This window comes from Bubalus bubalis, chromosome X, assembly GCF_019923935.1.
Source record: "Bubalus bubalis isolate 160015118507 breed Murrah chromosome X, NDDB_SH_1, whole genome shotgun sequence".
Classification (NCBI taxonomy): Eukaryota; Metazoa; Chordata; class Mammalia; order Artiodactyla; family Bovidae; genus Bubalus; species Bubalus bubalis.
Genome location: NC_059181.1, coordinates 12,849,937 through 12,873,128, shown reverse-complemented (window position 1 = coordinate 12,873,128; position 23,192 = coordinate 12,849,937). Strand labels below are relative to the sequence as shown.

General features: G+C 38.5%; 1 protein-coding gene across 6 annotated transcripts in view; it reads right to left on the bottom strand.

The window, feature by feature from the left end:
* PPEF1 (protein phosphatase with EF-hand domain 1) overlaps nucleotides 1-23,192 on the bottom strand; it is a 114,351-nt gene that overhangs the window by 26,426 nt on the left and 64,733 nt on the right. For 5 of the 6 annotated variants that reach the window (XM_044936616.1, XM_044936620.1, XM_044936619.1 and 2 more), the window contains 4 exons: nucleotides 11,747-11,913; nucleotides 8,890-8,926; nucleotides 7,668-7,817; nucleotides 3,559-3,702 (listed from right to left, as the gene is read on the bottom strand). In XM_044936616.1, coding sequence (XP_044792551.1) covers nucleotides 3,559-3,702; nucleotides 7,668-7,817; nucleotides 8,890-8,926; nucleotides 11,747-11,913 — 498 coding nt within the window. The remainder of the gene's footprint in view (nucleotides 1-3,558; nucleotides 3,703-7,667; nucleotides 7,818-8,889; nucleotides 8,927-11,746; nucleotides 11,914-23,192) is intronic. The other variant, XM_044936618.1, reaches the window with a different exon arrangement.

The window sequence follows — 23,192 nt, the reverse complement described above, 5'->3', positions numbered from 1 at the left end:
AAACTAAGATCATGGCATCTGTTCCCATCACTTCATGGCAAATAGATGGGGAAACAATAGAAACAATGAGAGACTATTTTCTTGGGCTCCAAAATCACTGCAGATGGTGACTGCAGCCATGAAATTAAAAGATGCTTACTCCTTGGAAGAAAAGTTACAACCAACCTAGTCAGTATATTAAAAAGCAGAGATATTACTTTGCCAACAAAGATCAGTCTAGCCAAATCTATGGTTTTTCCAGTAGTCATGTATGGATGTGAGAGTTGGACTATAAAGAAAGCTGAGCGCCGAAGAATTGATGCTTTTGAACTGTGGTGTTGGAGAAGACTCCTGAGAGTCCCTTGGACTGCAAGGAAATCCAACCAGTCAATCCTAAAGGAAATTAGTCCTGAATATTCATTGGAAGGACTGATGCTGAAGCTGAAACTCCAATACTTTGGCCACCTGATGCGAAGAACTGACTCATTTGAAAAGACCTTGATGCTGGGAGGGATTAGGGGCAGAAGGAGAAGGGGACGACAGAGGATGAGATGGTTGGATGGCATCACCGACTCAATGGAAATGAGTTTGAGTCCGTTGGTGATGGACAGGGAGGCTTGGCGTGCTGCAGTCCATGGGGTCGCAAAGAGTTGAACACAACTGAGCAACTGAACTGAACTAGCAGACAAGTATTTCAAACCAATTATTATACATATATAAAAAACACTTCACTGAATATAAAACACTTCACTGAATAATAAATTTTCTTCTCAAGAGCACACAGAGCATTTTTCAAGACAGACTAAATGCTAGAGCATTAAAAAAAAAAAGGCCTCAATAAGTTTTAAAAGGATTTCAATCATGTTAATATGTCCTTCAACCACAAATTCAAGTAAAAATAATTAAGAGAAGGAAATATGAGAAATCCACAAATATGCAGAAATTAAACAACATATTCCTAAATGACATATATGTTAAAGAAAAGTAATTAGAAAATTCTCTGAGATGACTGAAAACAAAAGCACAACATAGCAAAATTCACAAGATGGAGCTAAAGCAGTACTCACAGGGAAATCTATAGCTTCGATGGCAAAGGATAAAGAGTTCAAATGAATGACACTAACTTTCACCTTAGGAAACTAGAAAAAGAAGACCAAAATAAATCTAAATCAGAAGGCAAGGAAAAAATAAAGACTAAAGCAGAAATAAATGGAGAGAACAGAAAATAGAGAAAATTAAAAATAAACAAAAATTGATTCTTTGAAGAGACCAATAAAACTGAAAATCTTAGTGAGACTGACCAAGCAAAAAGAGACTCAGATTACTAAAATCAGAAATGAAAGAGGAGGCATCGCTCACACAGAAATTTCAAAATATATTTTTTAATAAATATATTTCATACATATGTATATGTTACAATCAACTTTAGGCCAACAAATTAGATAAACTAGATGAATGGACAAGTTTCAAGAAAGACACAAACTATCAAGGATACCAAGACACAACTACTCAAAAAGTAAAAAATCTGAATAGAACTATAGCAAGAAAGAAGACTGAATTAGTCATTTTAAAACTGCCTACAAAGAAAAAAGTCCAGGCTCAGACGGCTTCACTGATGAACTCTACTATACATTTGAAGAGTTAACATCAATACTTCACATAAACTCCTCCAAAAAATAGAAGAGGAGATAATGCTTCCTATCTCATCCTATGAGGTTGATTTTACAATAATACCAAAGACATCACAAGAAAGAAAACTATAGACTAATATCCTTTATGAATATAAATATTAAAATCCTCAAAAAGTAGCAAAATGAAGCCAACAACAGATAAAATGGATTATATGCCATGACCAAGTGGGATTTATCCCAGAAATGTAAGATTGGTTTAACATCTGAAATCAATCAATGTAATACATCACATTAGTAGAATAAAGAACAAACAATACATGATTATCCTAACAGAGACAGAAAAGCATTTGACAAAGTCCAACTGAACTGAACTGAACACTCTATCATGGTAAAAAAAAAACACCCAAGAAAGTAGGCACAGAAGAGAAATTCCTCAATCTGTTGAGGGATAGTTAACATATAAACCAACAACTAATATATTTAATGGGAAAGACTGAATGCTTCCCCCTAATATTAGGAATTAGACAAGGATGTCGACTCTGACCACTTCTATTTTTCAACACTGTACTAGAGGTTCTAGACAGGACAATGAAGCAAAAAAAAGAAATAAAAGGCAGCCAGATTGGAAAGAAGCATGTTCTTGTTTATATTTAATACAAAGTCCCAGGGAATCCACTAAAAACTGTTAGAATAGACAAGTTTATCAAGGTTCATAACATGAGATCAGTATATAAAAGTCAATATATACCAGCAATGAACAATCCAAAATGTAATTAAGAAAACAATTCTGTTTAATATAGTGTCAAAAGCATTTGGGAATAAGGAATAACTTTAACAAGTGTTTCCATGTATGTGATTACAAAGCACTGTTGAAATGAAAGATCTAAACAAATGGAAAGACATCACACATTCATGGAATTAAAGATACAATATTGTTAAGATTGCAATAGTAACTAAATTGATCCACAAATTCAAGGCAATCCCTACCAAAATTCCAGCTTTTTTTTTTTTCATGGAGATTGACAAGCTGATTCTAAAATTCATATGGAAATTCAAGGGACCCAGAATAGTCAAAACAATCTTGAAAAAGAAGAAAGCTGGAGAACTCACACTTTATAGTTTCAAAACTTTCTACAAAGCTATAGTGATCAAAACTGTGTTATCCTGACATAAGGACAGACATATAGATCATTGGATAGATCAAGAGTTTAGAAATAAACCTTCATATTTATGGTCAATTGATTTTTCATAAGGGTGCCAAGAAAATTCAATGAGAGGAAGTCTTTTTAACAAATGGTGCTGGGATAATTGGATATCCACATGCAATAAAATGAATTTGGACATCTACCTCACACTATCCACAAAAATTAACTCAAAATGGATCAGACACCTAAATGTACGAGCTGAAACTATAAAATTTTCAGAGGAAAACAGAGGAATAAATCTTCACGATTTGGGGTTAGGCAATGGCTTCTTAGATACAACACCAAAACTCAAAGCAAAAGCACTAATCTTTTATTCTGACTGAGTAAAAGGAGCTAGAGACAAAAGATCACACACTGTATGGGTCCTTTTCTATAATACGTCCAGAATAGACAAATCTACTAAGACCAAAAGGTCTAATCTGCAGGGATGGGAAGAGAATGGGAAGTGACTGGTAATAGGTATGTGAAGTTCCTTTTTCAGGTGATGAAAATATTCTAAATTTAGATTGTGGGGATAGTTGTACATTTTGAATATACCAAACTCAATGAATTATATACTTTAAGTGAGTGAATTATATGGTATTTGAATGATATTTCAATTAAGCTGTTAAAATATAGTAATAGATTTAGAGAAAAGGATATGATCTGCTGAGAAAGGCCAGCCACTTTTTATATATTATTAGGGACAAAATCATCTATGCTGCATCTTCACTGCCACTTTAGTGAACAGTCTGATTACTTACCTGCTCCCATTCCTGCTTTGTTAATTGTTCAGAAAAGAATCCACTTGTTCTGATTCCCTGAGCCACAGTGGCTATATCCAGTTTATTTTTCTTCTCAGCATGGTCTCCATCCATTGGAATTGGCGGCATCAGCACAGATCTCATCTACAAAACAAATTCACGCTTTAGCCAAACCCTATGCTTAGTGTGCTGCATGTAGCAACTTCAGCACTAGTTGCTATTTTGTCTATATTATTGTGCCTCAACTCAATGGAAAATACATGATCACCTGTTCCATATCACCTACCTCCTTCATCTTACTGATGCACTGATCTCTATAAACTGGGCCTGTTAAGCTCTGTTTGTACATTTTTCAACTAGAGACACTGTCTTACAGGGAAAGTTTCCCATTAGAGTTTCTAAAAGACCTCAGAGGCACAGATGTCAGTGGAGACATGTTCTTTGGCATTGTGACGGGAAATGGAAGATGCTAAGGGAAAATAAGTCTCCCTCTGAGCCTTTATCTATACATGGAGCTGAGAACTAATAGGCCTGGAGTTCAGAAACACCTCTTAAGAGGATGGCTTTTCTTTTTGTCGTGTTTTCCAGGAGAAATGAGAGAAAGTATATCTATGTCCAAGAAAGTTCACAAAGGGGACATAAATTGAAAACTTTGGAAGCCTTCTAACTTGAGTGCACTGGGTTCTCAGTCTGACGTGCCAGCAACTGAACATTATATCTAATCCTAGTAACAAAGGTGATGTATTTCTTTGGAAACAAAATGTCTTTCTGATAATACATCAATTATACTATAATCCATTCTATGTTCCCTTACATAATTTGAGACTGCAATTTTATACTTGTTTCTTTGTAGCACCATACCTTTATACAAAACAATTTGAAGCAATGGTTCTATTACATTGGAAGCCTTAGTTCAGTGATGGACAATTCTCTGAGGTAGGCACTTAAGTTTCTTCTATAAACTATAGTGTCTATAAAATCTTACCTTTATTTTTCAAAAATAAAAGCAAACCGTATTCTGAGGTCCTATCTCATTGAGACGGTTGGAATTCAATTTCAGCTATTATCAGTGAGCTCACAGCCTACCTCCCTGTCTACCCCCCAGCAAATGTCTCCAGGTCTTAGGCAGAGCAGAGTATTTTGGGAGGACACTCTGAACTTGGGGGCCACACAACTCACTTCTGATAAGGTCATCGGGCAGGACAAAGCCACATGGTCTCTTAAGTACTGTGGCTCTTCTGTTTTCAAAGCCATGTGGGATCAGGACACTTTGCCCAGTCCCTGCTGGGTGCCACATCATCATTTTCTCCTGGGGGTCCTACTAGCAATCTCTTCCCAACCTCTGCCAAGGAGTTTGAAGTATACTAAACCAGAGGCTAAAGTATTATAGTCTTCCTTCTCTGTCCCTCTGCATTCACCACCCCACCCTTTCCAACCTGCCCACTTTACAAAATACCTTTAATGAACCTGCAGTGGAGGTTGTCATTGAGTTCCCCCAACTTTATCCCTTCCCCATGAACAACTAAATCATACAGCAGGTGTAAACGAGGAAGCATGTTCACCCCTACATTTGGAGGTCCAAACAGATGGGCAAGTGGGGGTTATAAAACTAACCTGAAAATCTGTTTTTGTATGTCATCGAGTAGAGTTCCAAAGGCTTAAACCTACTACTTTCATTACAGTTCAATTATATTTCACACAAAGAACACGTGCTACCAGTTCAACTTCGTTCCAGCAGGGTAGACAAAAAACATACAAGTCAAATTTCTACCTTTAAAGCCAGTCTTAACAGTAGGTGGAACAATGATCCCCTAAGGGGGTGAAATGTGAGGTATCCTGGGAAAATTTCTGGCCTCAAATTTTCTCCCCAGGGTCTCTCTTGGTGACTGAAATTTAAACCTCAGTTTTAAGTATCATAAAAAAGAGGACAGAGTTGGAGAAGACAGCTTTATGTTCAGAGCTTACTCTATGCCATCTTTTTCATCTAGGTAATTATATTTAATCTTCCCAGCAATTCATTATGGTAAGTATTTTTTAGCTTTAGTGCATAGATGTGGGAACTGAGGCTTAGAAATCACTGGTACCTTACCCACTCACCCAGCCAGGAAGGGGCAGAAGCAGGATATAATAGATGCAATGTTAGCTACATCTGTCTGATGTCAGAGCTTCACAGTGTTTACTAGGTTAAGGTGGCTCTCAATTTAGGGTCGCCACAGAAATAGTAATGGACATTTCAGAGAAAGGCTCTTAATATCTCAAAAAGCCTGAGAGAGGACTGGCTTCTCAGGCTAACCTCAGGAAAGGACAAGTTTTCAATCTGATCAATTAGTAGCGGCTGCCACGGCTGATTAGAGCTGTTGTCACAGGGCCAGTGGTGGTGGAGTGTCGCATTCCAGCCATGTGCTTGCCAATATTTGACAAAAACATCATGTTCCCTTGCTCTTGGCTAGAATCATATCTACTCATTATGTTAACAATTACTATCTCATGTTGATTCAAACATCTTATTGGCTTGACTATTTGCTGAGATCCTAAAAAAGGTACCTTAAATTAGGATGGCCTTAAAATTTATTGCAACTGGGGTACTTCTGAGAGTAAAGGGAGGTGGTATTAACACCTACACCAAGACAACAGGTGTAAACCAGGAAGTATGGTTATCACTGGGTGAGGCTGGGGAGGGGGTATGTAAAATCAGCAGAGAGTCAGGAAAGAAGTTGTAAAAAAAAAGTATTTATCCAGTTTTACCTTAGGTTTGCCCTATTTCAGTCTTAAATCTCTTAGGAAATATTCATCAAACATTAATACTGACTACATCTTAGGTGCTGAACTTACATCAGTGAACTAGAGAAGCAGGGGAAGATGATAAACAAATAGTACCACAATTGCTTATTTAATTTTGGTAACTGTTATGAAGGATAGGTACAAGGGGCTTGAGAGCATACGGACGGGGACCTGATCTAGTCAGGAGGTCGTAGAGGGCTTTCCAGGGGAGGGGTATGTTTAAGCTGAAATTACAAGGATGAGAAGGAGTTGGCGACAATATAATCATTCATATGTATATAAAGGTATAAGGACTCTAAAAACTCAAGGTGAACAGGAATCACATGTCCACATCAAATTAAATTCTGGTTCTAGATTCCCCTTGCCTGGATTGGTAGGAATTTGATTAACAGTCCTGAGGAGCAGGGTTCAGGTTCCTCACTAGGACCGCACATGATCACTGGGCTCAGAGCTGCCACTGGTCGTCATGCCCACGTGGTTCCCCTGTTCCCCTAGTCTGGGGGCATTGGCTGGGCTCTTGACAGGCAGAAGGCAATTCTAGTCACTCTGCAAAGCCCCACCAAAGAAGTCTTTCACTAAGCCTCAGAGCTTCAGGCTCCACACAGCCACTTCCCTCAGAGGGTCAATATATATTCCTGCTCTGCTTCTGCTGTATTGAATATGGTTACTTAGGTTTAAAATATTCAACTATCCCCCCCTTAAAAAAAATATGAGCCATTTAGAATACATATGGGAAATCACACCAATTCAGAAACAAACTGCTGTATGATTCTACTTCTATAAGGCTCCTGGAGGAGTCAAATTCTTAGAGCTATAACACAGAATGGTGGCTGCCAAGGGCTGGGGAAGGTGGAATTGGGAATTAGTGTTTAATGCGTAGTTTCAGTTTCAGAAAATGGAAAGTTTTAGAAATAGATGGTGGTGACAGTAGTGACGGGTGCACAATAATGGGAAAGTACTTAATGCCACTGAACTGCACACTTAAAAATGGTTAAAGTGGTAAACTTATATTGGTATATTTTACCACAACATTAATTAATTAGAAATTTTAACTTTTCAAAAATCAAGATTTTTCACTTTTAGAAACTATTATGAAATGCCAATATTTTCCCACTTTCACCATGAATTTTTAAAAATATTTTTTCCATATACAGAAGTTATCAATTTAGTTCTTTATCACTCAATCATGGATTTTCTTAAAATTTTTACTCATTTTTTCAGAGTTATAGCAATCACTAAAACACGAATCTATATAAAACAATACATGAAAGGAGGTATGTATCCCTTTGTAAATCTGAGACAACACTCATGCAAACATTGCTTCTTACTTTGTTTCTTTCTATACGGTGGAGTAAATTCAAGTCTGTGGACTCTGATATCCCTCCATGTATGACCAGGACTTCATTGTCAATGATTGTACCAATTGGGAGCCAGGTATAGACCTCTTCCAAGATTTGTAAGATTTTTTTTCCATGCAGCTGTAAGTAAGAGCTTGAGTAAGTTTGTTTTTCTGATAGGTTCAATTTTACTCAATAGTCCCAAGATATGGACAAAACCCAACGGTTTTCATGCCACCCAAACTAGGTCAGGATGGATGCACTAACCAACAAGCATGCATGAATCATCTTTTAATTCTCTTTTTTTGATACTTTGACTTGCTGACCCAGGGGAAGAGACTGCCCCTCCCAAGGCTAATTAATTCCTAGAGATAGTAAGGAGTTGTCTTTTGTATGTAAAGCAGGGTGCCTTTCATATGCAAATCAACCTACTCAGAGCCCATCCTTCCAACTAGTCCTTTGCGGATTTAACCAGCCTGCCAATGCAGGAGACATGAGAGACCTGGGTTCCATTCCTGGGTCAGGAAGATTCTCCGGGAGGAGGGCATGGCAACTCACTCCAGTATTCTTGCCTGGAGACTCCCATGGGCAGAGGAGCCTGGTGGGCTACAGTCCGTGGGGTCACACAGAGTTGGACACAACTTAGCAGCACACCCAGGGCCACTATTTCCTGCTCCAATCACCCCAGGGCCAGCCAGATACCAGGCAACCATGGACAGCTTGTAAACCCCAGAGCCTGCTGAGATTACTCAAACGAGCCAATCCTAAACCTGCTTATGCTGCCTCACCCATTTCTTCCTGAGAAAACCACAATTAAGGCTCTTGCCACTGCCTCTGACTGACCCTGAGGTGCAGCCCCATACAGTGTGGTGTTCCACTGACTTCAGTTTCTAAGGAATTGTGAGTAAAAACCTTTCCCTTCATGACAGTCATTTTCATGTTTTACCAAACCTGAGTAAAAAAATCCCAGGTATCTTTGAAACAACAGAGTTTGTATCTGTGTTAAAACTCACACAGAAGTCACAATGAAAAAGCTTGGTTTAGTCCAGAAAGAAAAACAGGTCTTCACCATGGCCAAGGCTTCCTTTTGTGCTTTTATTGGCCTGGATTCTGATTAATTTTCCCATCATCCTTCTTGAAGCTTTTTCTTTTTTTAAACTTCTATGTATAAACAGCAAAGAGGATGTAAAAAAAAAAAGTAGATGAGTCTTACCTTATATTTATGTAAAATTTCTTTCGTGAAGCCATACCTGAAATAAACAATGGGATTTCAACTCTTTCACTGAATGTTGATAACTCCCACTTACCTGAGTCAAGTCATGCAAAAAAGCGAGTCCTTGACATCTTACTATCACAAGTATCGAGAACTCAAGCAACTAGACTTCAGTTGGAACTGTTACTTACTCAAGTCTTTGCTAGGCACTATGGGAAAGAACAAAGGCAGCTGATGACGTCATCCCTACCCTCAAGGAGTTTAGAGTATAGCTGGGAAAAGAAGATAAATTTTCATGAAACCAATACAAGACAACTTAAGAAATATGTGGTAGGCACCCGTGTCTGAGTACTGCAAGTATTCAGAGATGTGTGCTGTGGCCACTGAGGGAAGGTGTGTGGGAGAATGTTTTTCATTTAGATAGTATTTCTCAGACATCCTATACCTTATGGTAAATGAATGATTAGGAGGGAAAAAAGACCAAACAAAGACAAAGAAAAGCCTAGAAGGTAATAAGTTGGTTCTTAATACTCTCTCTGACATAGCTCATGTAATGGTATTGAGGGTTTTAATAAAAAGTATCAGGAAGTTTAATGCCTGAATAGCAGTCATAAAAGGGATTTAATGATGAGATGTTTTTTCCAATACTTTCCTTGCCTTAAGATAATAATATATGCCTTGAACACCCAACAAAGTGAAGTCAGAATGCAGCATACTCACTCCAGGTTTCCACACAAATCATGTCATGTGAAGCTTCTACAGTGTAACATGATGTTTCCTGAAATGAATTCAGTCCTGCCCATTCAACAGCACCTCAAATCTCAAATCAGCTTACCCCCAACTGAATTCATCATTCTCCCTCAGCCCACCTTTCTCCTCTTATCATGTTCCCAGTATCAGTGATATTGCAAATTCAACCTAGGAATCTGGAGGTCATCTTGATTCTCTCTTCTTTCAAGTCCTCCATATCATGTTACCAAGCCTTAAATCAATGCCTAAACTCCTCTTGAATCTATCTACTTCTTTGCTTCTCCATCTCCCAGTCTAAGTGAGAGCCCATCATCTATCTCTTCAACTCTTATATTTCCTACTGGCATCCCCATATCCATTCTTGTCCCTCACCAAACTACTCTTACTGCTGCATCTTACAACACAAATTTTATAATACTTTTCAATGATTTTCTTCTGTCCTCAGAAGAAAGCTCAAATTCCTCTACAATAATTTCTTACGTCTCCAGCTCTATCAGGTACCATTCTGTTCTTCAGTTTATGCTTCTCCTATCTTGAATTTCTTTCAAATCTAAAAAGTCCTTTCTCAAGCTCTGCCTAAGTTGTCTCTTCACTGTGGAACACTGTTTCCCATCCACTCTTGCCATGGTCCTCTCTTGGTTTCCTAATTCATCCTTCAGGTCTCAGGCTAATGTCGTATTTCTATGGGAGAACCTTCCAACCACCTCTCAGACAGGTTGGATCTCCCTCTTTACAAATTCATCACATTTGAAAAACCTGCTCAACTTGTGTCTTCCCTGCTAGATGTAAATTCTAGGAGGGCAGGGGCCATGTCTCTTTCAGTAACCATTCAGCACTAGATCCTGAAGCTGAAGCTCCAACACTTTGGCCACCTGACATGTAGAGGTGACTCACTGGAAAAGTCCCTGATGCTGGGAAAGACTGATGGCAGGAGGAGAAGGGGGTGACAGAGGATAAGATGGATGGATGGCATCACCAACTCAATGGACATGAGTCTGAGCAAACTCTGGGAAATGGTGAAGGACAGGGAAGCCTGGCATGCTACAGTTCATGGGGTCACAAAGAGTCGGACGACTAAGCGACTGAACAGAAACAACAAATAGAACTGAAAAGCTAAATAAATGGAAGAATAAATGGCATGCCCAAATAAATGTTTTGAGCTATATTACATATATGTATTGAGCTATATTTTATATATATATATATAGCCTCTGAAAATAGCCTTGGGATTTTCTTCCTTCATATTTAGCATTTTCTTCCATACCTTAGGGTTAGAATTGAAACTCTTGTTTTCAGGCCAAGTGCCAAAACTGCCCCAAAGAGAAAACTCATCAGTTGCTGAGCTTTGATGCAGTTACTCAAAAGCCCAGCACTGAAGCATCTAACATGCCATGTCTTCTACTTCCCTAGTGCAAACTGGATTCTGTTTTTTCATAAAACAAGAAACAAAAGGAAAAGAAAAAGAGGAGAGGAAGAAGAGGAGGAAGGGAAAGGGGAAAGGAGGAAGAGGAAAGAAAGGAAAGAAGAACATTTGTCACTGTGCCTTTCACAGCAAAAACTGGTAAACCACTTAACCAATCTTTATTCCCCCAACTTCCAGTGAGTCAGATAGCTGAAATGCTGTGTTACCGCTATTCTCCAATATGTTTATGAACAACTATGCCAGAAGCCATCACCATGTCATAAAAAAATATACACATCAGTGAAAAACACAGTACTAGTTTCCGAGACAACTTCTGAGGCAAGCCAAAAGAGTATCGAGAGAATGAGTCCATCTAAACCTGCTCATAGAACAACCCCACCTCCAAACCTGGCCTAACACGTCTAGAAAGCACACAATTTGACTTGGGAAGGGTGGGCATGGGAGGAAGAACATAATAGAAGGGAGAAGGAAGGATTGGAAGAAAAGATAGTAAGGGAATTTTAGAGCAATTTATACTCACACAGTAGAGGACTGAGGGAGGTAAACTGGGGTAAGAACTGAGATCTTCCTTGAGATTCTCATCCCTACTTCTCTACACTCACCTCTAACTCTCTGCTAGGAACTAAACATTGTAGCATTTTCCAGAACAGGAAACAAAAGAGGAAATCTACAGGGCTAGGTTACCTCATATTCATCATAAAATCCTCATGGTTGCCTCTGTTCAAGTGCAGGTCATTTGGGTACACAAGAAAACTCACAAACAGGATCATTAGGATCTCCATGGAATTTTTTCCTCGATCTACAAAATCACCATTAAAAACATATGGGTTGGTCACTGAGGGGAGACCATTCTGTGGAAGGAAGAGGGGGGAAAAGGAGCAGTTAAAAGAATGTACTTTTTAAAGTAAGGTCTTGTACTTAACGTTCACACGGATATGGAGAAAAGAGGCTGAGTCAGTTCTTCCACTGGGAAAAATCTGCTTACCCACTCAAGCCAATTTCACTCTTCCAGGGCAAGGGTGAAAGGTTTCACTCTTCTCCTGCAAGAGACCTTTTGGAAGTAAAGAATTAGCTTGGGACAGGAAGACTCCAGGGGGGTGGCTCATCCTACTCACTCCCACCCATGAAAACTATGAGTTTTCTCTGAAAGGACCTGATAATTATCCTATTAAAAATGGATTCTTTCATCTCTTCCTTGGGTAAAGAGGGAAAAACATTGAACTAAGTAAGAGCCAGAAGTCGTTCATTCTAAGGGACCCTCTGTTTAATTTCTCTAGGCTGTGATTCTCTCAATTTGTAAAAACAACTCCATCCCAGATCAAAAATGAGAGATAGGATATGAAAGTACTCAGGAAAGTGTAAGGTACTGTCCAACTGTGAGCAGAGCTAATATACCATCAGTCTACTCTGATACAATTACACCAGGTGTTGGAGGCATGTGTTCTTGACTGCTCACCAACCAGAGCCATATTTGTTGTTTAATATGTTGATTACCACTCCTGAGCATAATACTTTAAAATATAGTGTTAGCATAAAAAAAGACTGGGATTAGGACAAAGGTCTTTATAGTGGCTATTCTTTCCTTTACTTCTGTACTAGTAAACTCTAAAATAAAACACGCCATGTCTGGGAGAGAAATGGTTGATTGCATTTTTATTGCATAGTAAGATAATTCAAATGTCTAAAAAATACATTACAGAAAGAAAATTTTAAGTACTCATATATTCTAATATATGTCCTCTTTCCAAAAAGTTACCTTTTTCCAAAAAGTTACCTTCAAGAAGTAATTCACATATTCTAGATATGTTAATCTTTTTCAAATGATTTTCGATTTTCTCTTTTGTTAGGTTTCAAATTATGTAAGAAAATATTACTTTATACTCACCACCTAGTATTTATATACATTTTAAATTGTTCATATCAATATGACAAAAATAGTTGAAAAAAATAAAATACAAGTTGTAGCATATAACTTAGGAATTCCAGAAGTCAGTATGCAACAAAATATGTTCTGAAGGCAACTGGAAAACAGCAAGCAAGCAGTGGTGTAGTGTTCTGGGCCAGAAGACTTATTCTCTAATTCAACTCCACTATTACCCATGTGTCCCTGGGCAAGTTATTTGATCATTATGAACTCTAGTTTCCCATCTGTTAAATTATAACATCCATGTTTATCATACAGGGCTACTTTGGAACTCACATGAGACTGTAGTGTGTAAAAACTACAGTGTGCTTTTACTATAGTGTGTAAAAATTATAAAGCACCACACAAACTAAGAGATTCATTTTATTATGACCTCCATGTTATTTCTAACTTTACAATCCCACTAATTTATATTGTCTTATACATGAATTCACATAACCTATTCACACTGGGCTTAGATAGTGTGAGCCAATTATAAAACTATAGGTTATTGTTCATCAAAACATAAAGGAAAAGGCAGTGATTTTGCATCTCTAATACTCTTCCTTCCCCCAGACTTCAGCTGGCTGCGATGAGTAACCTGGAGAAGTCTGAGGAGTGCTGGAGGCTATAGGTTCTATCGGGATGTCCAGGACTGAGGGGGGCTTAAGGAGCAGCAGAGAGCCGTGGAAGAACTAGGCCTGAGGGGACATGTAGACTCTGCGATTAAGGGGACACTTTGTCTCAGAGCATGTGTGTGGTCTTGGTTGTGGGGGAGGGATCTGGATCTTACAGGAAAGGTAGGAGAACTTTCACATCTCTGAAACTAAAAGAATACTAACACTTCATTTAGAGACACCTAGGAACAGAGAGACTTCCTCTCACACTCTTGATGCAGAAGCAGAAAGTGTTGTTGTGCCTCCAACTATGGAGAAGCTTGGCCTAGCTTAAGCAGAAAATTCAAAATGGAAATAACCTCATATTTAGGAGGATCCAGTAACCAGAGACAGGCAGACCAATCAGACCTACTAAAGTACCATCCCCTAATGAGGTAACAATGCTGGAGGAGACAGAGGCCAACTTTTTTAAAAATGAGAGTACCATGAAATAAAGAACAGAAAGTCAGTAATTCTTGGCATTAAAAATATACTATTTAAATTTAAAATATCAATAGACTGGTGATAGCTAAAAGATAGAATGGTTGAAAAATACATTGCTGACCTGAAAGAGCAAGCAGATGAAAAATCTCTCACAAAGAGCAAAACGCAAAATGATGGAAATCATGAGGAATGAGTAATAGATTAGAGTTCAGAGTCAAGAGAACTAATATGCCAACAATAAGCATTTGAGAATCAGGAAAAAGGAACAGATAGAGAAGAGGCAATAATTACATAAATAAGAGAGGGAATTTTCTACAGTTTAAAATGAGACTTCACCCTGAAGTTTGAACGAGCTCATGACTCCTGTGTTCAATGAACCTGTACTGATTGCTTTTTATGCACCAGACATAATTTTAGGTGTTAGAAACACAGAAGTAAACAATACAAAGTCCCTGCATTCAAAGAGTTTCCATTTAAAGAACCTAGCATCCACATGCCCCACAAAGGGAAACACTCAAGAACATATTTTAACCAAATAAGAGCAGTAACAATAAAAAGTCCTTAAGCCTGGGAAGGACTAAGAGAAAAGATTACAGATGTGAACAATGAACCTTGCAATACATAATTAAATATAAATCAATAGCAATAATGTAGAAATTGTGTTCTCTGAAACAGCTAACAGAAGAACCTAAATGAACTTTTTGGCCAACCCGATACAAAACAAGGATTCAAGAAATAGAAGAGATGTAGTATGAAGGAAATCTGATAATGGTCAAGAACTAAAAATCTGGCATGAGCCAAAACTAAGGATTTGTAGGGGATGTGAAGGGAGAAAAGTAAAATTCTCTACAAATCTCATCTGAATGGGGAATGTACATGGAAAGTGTGAAAACATATATTTATCTTCCTGGAGGAGAGAGAGGATGATGAAGAAGGAATAAAGTTATAGCTATTTGAGAAGTATACACACATACATCATTTATTAGAAATGTCAGGAATGGGAAGATAACAACTAATGAATAGGAAAGCATGGTAAAAATGCCAAAGAAAACAATAATTTAAAAAACTTCACCAAAACAGCAAAAAGAAAGACTACTTTAAAGCACAAAACTCCAAGTATGTATAGTTTGTGAGAAATACACATGAAAAAAAATAAAGGGAGACTGAAAGCAAGGTAAATGAAACAAAGAAAAGGTAAAAATGAAAATATTAATATTTGACAAAGTGGAATTTAATATTCAAAGTGCTAAAAATTATCACAAAGCAACATTATATCATAATAATGGGCACTTTATGAAGAAGGTTCAATTTATAAACTTGTATTCAATAAACAAAAGAACAAGTTTTTGCTTCATATATTTACTATAAATGCAAGAAGAAAATTTTTAAAAACACAGAGTAAATTATTCAAACTTAATTATTGGTTTAAAATAATGTCCACAAATTATTTGATACTCCCTTTAAAAGGTGAAGCCTAACACCACTCCCTGAATGTGGGCTGGACTTAGTGATTTGCTTTTAAGGAAGGAATAAGAAACAAAAGCAGGAAAGCTGGTGTGCAACTGTGGAGACTAAGTCATAAAAGAGACTACAGCCTCCTATCTGCTCTCTCAGATCACTCACTCTGGGAAAAGCTACTGCTCTGTCATGAGAACACTCAGGTACCCTGTGGAGAGGACCATGTGGCTGTTCTGTCAACAGCCAGCAGGGAGCTAACTGAAAAGCTGTGTCTGCAGCCATATGAGTCAGCAATCTTGGAAGTGGGTCCACCAGGTCCAGTCAACCTTACAAATGACTGCAGCCCTGGCCAACAGCTTGATTGCCAGCTCATGAGAGACCTTCAGGCAGAACCACCCAGCTAAGCTGTACTCAGATTTCTGAACCACAGAGACTGTGAGATACTAAACATTTGCGGTTTTAAGCCAGTTAAGTACTGGGGTAATTTGTTATACAGAAATATATAATACACATATTTTAAAAGATACAAATGGAAAAAATTGAATGTACAGTTTACCCTTGAACATTGAGGGTTTGAGCTGCAAGGGTCCACTTAAACACAAATTTTTAGTGTAGTAAATACTACACTACTGCATGGTCCATTGTTGGTTGAATCTTTGGATACAGAGGAACTGCTGATGAGGAAGGCCAACAATCAGTTATACATGGATTAATTCTTATATTGTTCAAGGGTCAACTGTATAACTAATGAACTTAATAGATAGAAATACGAAGAACTCTACATCCTATGAACAGTGGGTACAGTTATTTTTTCATTTGTCCATGGAGGTTTCATGAGAATCTATCATATACTTGATTTCAAAGAAATCCTTAACAAATTCAAAATAATAAACATTTCATAGGACACAGTCTTATATCATAATCCAATAAAACCTGAAGCAAATAATATGATGCAAAAAATTCTAGCTTTTTGAATTAAGGTCCTTGGAAATTAAATATTATAGTCTTCATACCATTGGATTAAAGAGGAAATTAACAGCAATATTATAAATTTGACAGAAGGCTCAGTAACAACTAAAGTAAGAAAAAATGTGTAGTCTTAAATGCCTTCATTATTAAAGACGATGCACATGAAAGACTATATTCACCTTAACACATCAGAAAAATAAAATCAATTAGATAGAGATAAAAGCTGAAATTAATGAAATGGAAAACAAAAAATGAAAGCTATATAATCCCAAGAGTGATTCTTTGAAAGAACTAATAAAATTGATGATAAAACTCATCATAAGCCTGATTAAGGATAAGTAAAAAAAGATAACAAAAAACATTTAAGATTAAAGATTATAAAAAACACAAAGATATAGAGAAGTAAGTTTTAAACTTATATATATAAAAAGAGAATATAATATTGGAATCTGTGGCAATATACTTTGACAATCTAGAGAAATGGAAGATTTTCTTGAAAATTAGAAGCTACTAAAACTGATTCTAGTAAAGATACTAAAGATACTAAAACTGATCCTAAAACTGGAATGCGTGAATTTAACTCAGAGGACCATTACATCTACTACTGTGGGCAAGAATCCCTTAGAAGAAATGGTGTAGCCCTCAGAGTCAACAAGAGAGTCCGAAATGCAGTACTTGGATGCAGGCTCAAAAACGACAATGATCTCTATTCGTTTCCAAGGCAAACCATTTAATATCATAGTAATCCCAGTAATCCAAGTTTATGCTCCGACCAGTAATGCAGAAGAAGCTGAAGTTGAACAGTTCTATGAAGACCCATAAGACCTTCTAGAACTAACACCCAAAAAAGATGTCCTCTTCATCATAGGGGACTGGAAGGCAAAAGAAGGAAGTCAAGAGATACCTGGAGTAACAGGTAAATTTGGCCTTGGAGTACAAAACGAAGCAGGGCAAAGGCTAACAGAGTTTTGCCAAGAAAACGCACTGGCCATAGCCAACACCCTCTTCCAACAACACAAGAGAAGACTCCACACATGGACATCACCAGATGGTCAATACCGAAATCAGACTGATTACATTCTTTGCAGCCAAAGATGGAGAAACTCTATACAGTCAGCAAAAACAAGACCGGGAGCTGACTGTGGCTCAGATCATGAACTCCTTATTGCCAAATTCAGACTTAAATTGAAGAGAGTAGGGAAAACCACTAGACCATTCAGGTATGACCTAAATCAAATCCCTTATGATTATATAGTGGAAGTGACAAATAGATTCAAGGGATTAGATTTGATAGACAGAGTGCCTGAAGAACTATGGACAGAGGTTCGTGACATTGTACAGAAGGCAGTGATATTCAAAATGGACTACAAAGTCCCATGCCCCTAGGATGAATACTGAAATTTTCCACTTGTTTGTACTCTATATAAATAGTTGGGGCTTAGGTTTATTTTAATAAATTCTCACTCCCTCTCAAAAAAAAAAAGAAAAAAAGACCATCCCCCAAAAAAAGCAATGCAAAAAGGCAAAATGGTTGTCTGAAGAGGCCTTAAAAATAGCTCAGAAAAGAAGAGAAGCTAAAGGCAAAGGAGAAAAGGAAAGATATACCCATTTGAATGCAGAGTTCCAAAGAATAGCAAGGAGAGATAAGAAAGAAAGTCTTCCTCTGTGATCAATGCAAAGCAATAGATGAAAACAATAGAATGGGAAAGACGAGAGATCTCTTCAGAAAATTAGAGATACCAAGGGAAAATTTCATGCAAAGATGGGCTTGATAAAGGACAGAAATAGTATGGACCTAACAGAAGCAGAAGATATTAAGAAGAGGTGGCAAGAATACACAGAAGAACTGTACAAAAAAGATCTTCATGACCCAGATAACCACGATGGTGTGATCACTCACCTAGAGCCAGACATCCTGGACTGTGAAGTTTAGTGGGCCTTAGGCAGCATCACTACGAACAAAGCTAGTGGAGGTGATGGAATTCCAGTGGAGCTATTTCAAATCCTGAAAGATGATGCTGTGAAAGTGCTGCACTCAGTATGCCAGCAAATCTGGAAAACTCAGCAATGGCCATAGGACTGGAAAAGGTTAGTTTTCATTCCAATCCCCAAGAAAGGCAATGCCAAAGAATGTTCAAACTACTACACAATTGCACTCATCTCACACGGAGCAAAGTAATGCTCAAAATTCTCCAAGCCAGTCTTCAGCAATACATGAACCATGAAATTCCAGGTGTTCAAGCTGGATTTAGAAAAGGCAGAGGAACCAGAGATCAAATTGCCAACATCTGCTGGACCATCGAAAAAGCAAGAGAGTTCCAGAAAAACATCTACTTTTGCTTTATTGACTACGCCAAAGCCTCTGACTGTGTGGATCAAAACAAACTGCGGAAAATTCTTAGAGATGGGAATACCAGACCACCTGATCTGTCTCCTGAGAAATCTGTATGCAGGTCAAGAAGCAACCATTAGAACTGGACATGGAACAACAGACTGGTTCCAAATCGGGAAAGGAGTACGTCAAGGCTGTAAATTGTCACCCTGCTTATTTAACTTATGCAGAGTATATCATGCAAAATGCTGAGCTGGATGAAGCACAAGCTGGAATTAAGACTGCCAGGAGAAATATCAATAACCTCAGATATGCAGATGATGTGACCCTTACGGCAGAAGGTGAGGAAGAACAAAAGAGCCTCTTGATGAAAGTGAAAGAGGAGAGTGAAAAAGTTGGCTTAAAACTCAACATTCAGAAAACTAAGATCATGGCATCTGGTCGAATAACTTCATGGCAAATAAATGGAGAAACAATGGGAATAGTAAGAGACTTTATTTGGGGGTCTCCAAAAATCACTGCAGGTGGTGACCGCAGCCATGAAATTAAAAGACGCTTGCTACTTGGAAGAAAAGCTATGATCAACCTAGACAGCATATTAAAAAGTAGAGGCATTACTTTACCAACAAAGGTCCATCTAGTCAAAGCTATGGTTTTTCCAGTAGTCATGTATGGATGTGAGAGTTGGACCATAAAGAAGGCTGAGCACCAAGAATTGATGCTTTTGAACTGTGGTGCTGGAGAAGACTCTTGAGAGTCCCTTGGACTGCCAGGAGATCCAACCAGTCAATCCTAAAAGAAATCAGTCCTGAATATTCATTGGAAGGACTGATGCTGAAGTTGAAACTCCAATACTTTGGCCACCTGATGTGATGAACCAACTCATTTGAAAAGACCCTGATGCTGGGAAAGATTGAGGGCAGGAGGAAAAGGAGACAACAGAGGATGAGATGGGTGGATGGCATCATCGACGCAATGGACATGAGTTTGAGTAGGTTCCAGGAGTTGGTGATGGACAGGGAAGCCTGGCATCCTGCAGTTCACAGGGTCGCAGAGTCAGACACGACTGAGCAGACTGAACTGAACTGACTGAAAACTGATTCAAAAGAAATAGAACACTAAAAAAGTGCATTGGCTGCATACAGCTTTTTTTTTTTTTTTTTCATTTTTAAAAGCATTTTTTGGTCTACTTTTTTATTTATTTTTTTAACTAGAAGATAATTGCTTTACAATAGTGTGTTGGCTTCTGCCATACATCAATATTAATCAGCCATAGGTATATTATGTCCCCTCCTTCTTGAACCTCCCTCCATCTCCCACCCCATCCCACCCCTTCAAGTGGTCACAGAGCACCACCTTTCAGCTTCCTGTGTCATACACTAAATTTCCACTATCTATTTTACATATGGTAATGAGTACATCATGAGAAACGCTGGACTGGAAGTAACACAAGCTGGAATCAAGATTGCCGGGAGAAATATCAATAACCTCAGATATGCAGATGACACCACCCTTATGGCAGAAAGTGAAGAGGAACTAAAACTCCTCGATGAAAGTGAAAGAGGAGAGTGAAAAAGTTGGCTTAAAGCTCAACATTCAGAAAACGAAGATCATGGCATCCGGTCCCATCACTTCATGGGAAATAGATGGGGAAACAGTGGAAACAGTGTCAGACTTTATTTTTTGGGGCTCCAAAATCACTGCAGATGGTGACTGCAGCCATGAAATTAAAAGACGCTTACTCCTTGGAAGGAAAGTTATGACCAACCTAGATAGCATACTCAAAAGCAGAGACATTACTTTGCCAACAAAGGTCCGTCTAGTCAAGGCTATGGTTTTTCCTGTGGTCATGTATGGATGTGAGAGTTGGACTGTGAAGAAGGCTGAGCACCGAAGAATTGATGCTTTTGAACTGTGGTGTTGGAGAAGACTCTTGAGAGTCCCTTGGACTGCAAGGAGATCCAACCAGTCCATTCTGAAGGAGATCAGCCCTGGGATTTCTTTGGAAGGAATGATGCTAAAGCTGAAGCTCCAGTACTTTGGCCACCTCATGCGAAGAGCTGACTCATTGGAAAAGACTCTGATGCTGGGAGGGATTGGGGGCAGGAGGAGAAGGGGACGACAGAGGATGAGATGGCTGGGTGGCATCACTGACTCGATGGACGTGAGTCTCAGTGAACTCCGGGAGTTGGTGATGGACAGGGAGGCCTGGCATGCTGCAATTCATGGGGTCGCAAAAAGTTGGACACGACTAAGCGACTGATCTGAATGTATATGTTTCCATGCTACTCTCTCAATTTGTCCCATCCTTTCCTTCTCCAGCTGTAAAAAGGAACGCATTTGAGTCAGTTCTAATGAGGTGGATGAACCTAGAGCCTATCATACAGAGTGAAGTAAGTCAGAAAGAGAAAAACAAATATTGTATATTAACACATATATATGGCATCTAGATGGAGAAGGCAATGGCACCCCACTCCAGTAGTTTGCCCGGAAAATCCCATGGATGGAGGAGGCTGGTGGGCTGCAGTCTGTGGGGTTGCAAAGAGTCAGACACGACTGAGCGACTTCCCTTTCATTTTTCATTTTCCTGCATTGGAGAAGGAAATGGCAACCCACTCCAGTGTTCTTGCCTGGAGAATCCCAGGGACGGGGGAGCCTGGTGGCTGCCATCTATAGGGTCACACAGAGTCGGACACGACTGAAGTGACTTAGCAGCATGGCATCTAGAAACATGCTACTGATGAACCTACTTGCAGGACAGCAGTGCAGATGCAGACATAGAGAACAGACTTGCATGTGGCTTTATAGCAGAGCTCTCTTTCCATTTTCAAAAGCAAATAGTTTTTTTTTTTTTTTTTAAGCAAATAGTTTGAGGTTCCTTCAACCAATGATTCCCATCCTTGGCTGCATATTAGAATCACATGATGATTCCTAGGTGTCCATCAGCATCTCTGGGAGTGGAGATGTACATCTCTCAGTAGTTTTTTTTTTTTTTTTCCTATTTCCTTGGGTGATTACAAAGTTTAGCTAAGTTTGAGCACAAGGGATTTAAGTTCTAAACCATAGAAAAAGATGTAAATCTCTCCAATGTATCTGATAAGATCAGTATAACCTTAGTATAAAAATTTGAGAAAAACAGCAGCCAAAATTTGAACAAAGATGTAAACTATTTTTCACTGGGATGACCAATTTTCTGGTAGGAGAATTCATCTCCAGTTAAATGAACTTCGTTTACAGGTATTTCACCTCTTCTATGAGCCATGAATAGTGAATTTCTTTAGTCAAAGCTAATTTTAAGTCCCAAATAGTAATGATCAGCTAAGGCATACACCTTACATAGCACACTTGACACCTAATAAGCTTTAACCTTTTCAAAAAAAATCACATGTCTTCAAAAGAATAAGGTTTGTGATAATGAAGCTCATTCAGTAGAAAATGTCACTGTCTCTGAAAGTGATTCTAAAAGGAGTCCTAAATATATAGTGAACTTCTGTTAAGTGTTGAGCCTCTGAAGGCAAAAGTAAGACTTATTTGGGTGTATAAGATCTGCACTGTTGGTCCAGGACTAGTTGTATTACTTTACACAGTCTGAGTTCAAATACATTTTAGTCTTAGAATAATAAGAGAATTGGAAAACAGATAAAAAGATGATCTAAGTCTTCTGGGACGTAGGTCTCTAGGATATTTAGACTTCTGGTTACTGAGGCTTCTCTGGATTTCTTTCAAAAGAGGACTCACTGCTGCTGAGTGAACCCATCCTTCACTCAGTTCCAGTAAACCAAACTCTCTGGCTTATTCCGCAGCTGATACACTGACAGATACAGAAAACCCAGGGTTAACTACGACTCTGCACAGCATCAGATGACCTTCAGGGGGAAAAGCAGCAGACCACAATGAACTGAGTAGAGATAGAGAGTCCTATTTCCCTCTGATATATTTTACATAAGACATCTAGAAGTAACTGCAATTTTTTTGGACATTTTCCCAAAGCACATCAAATAACCTCTGGACCTCAACTCCACATTATTTTAATTTTTATTTCGTTTGCAAACTCTATTTAAGAGATCTGTTCCAAATGTAACATACTGTCTTAATTTTAAAGGGTAAAGAATTGACTGCTGTGACAGTAGGAAGCATATCAGCAACAGAGAAAAAAGAAAATATTTAATGACCTTCACAGCTGGCAAATTTGGGTCATAAGGGGTGGGATGGAGGATGGTGGGGAAGAGAGAAAGAAAAGGAAAACAAGGCTGTGTGGCTCCCACGGACAGCATCAGTATGACACCGGCAGGGTTGAGAAGCAATTAGCTTCTCTCTGTCCATGTACACCTCTCTTTCAACTGCAGGAGGTCTCCACAGACAGCATCA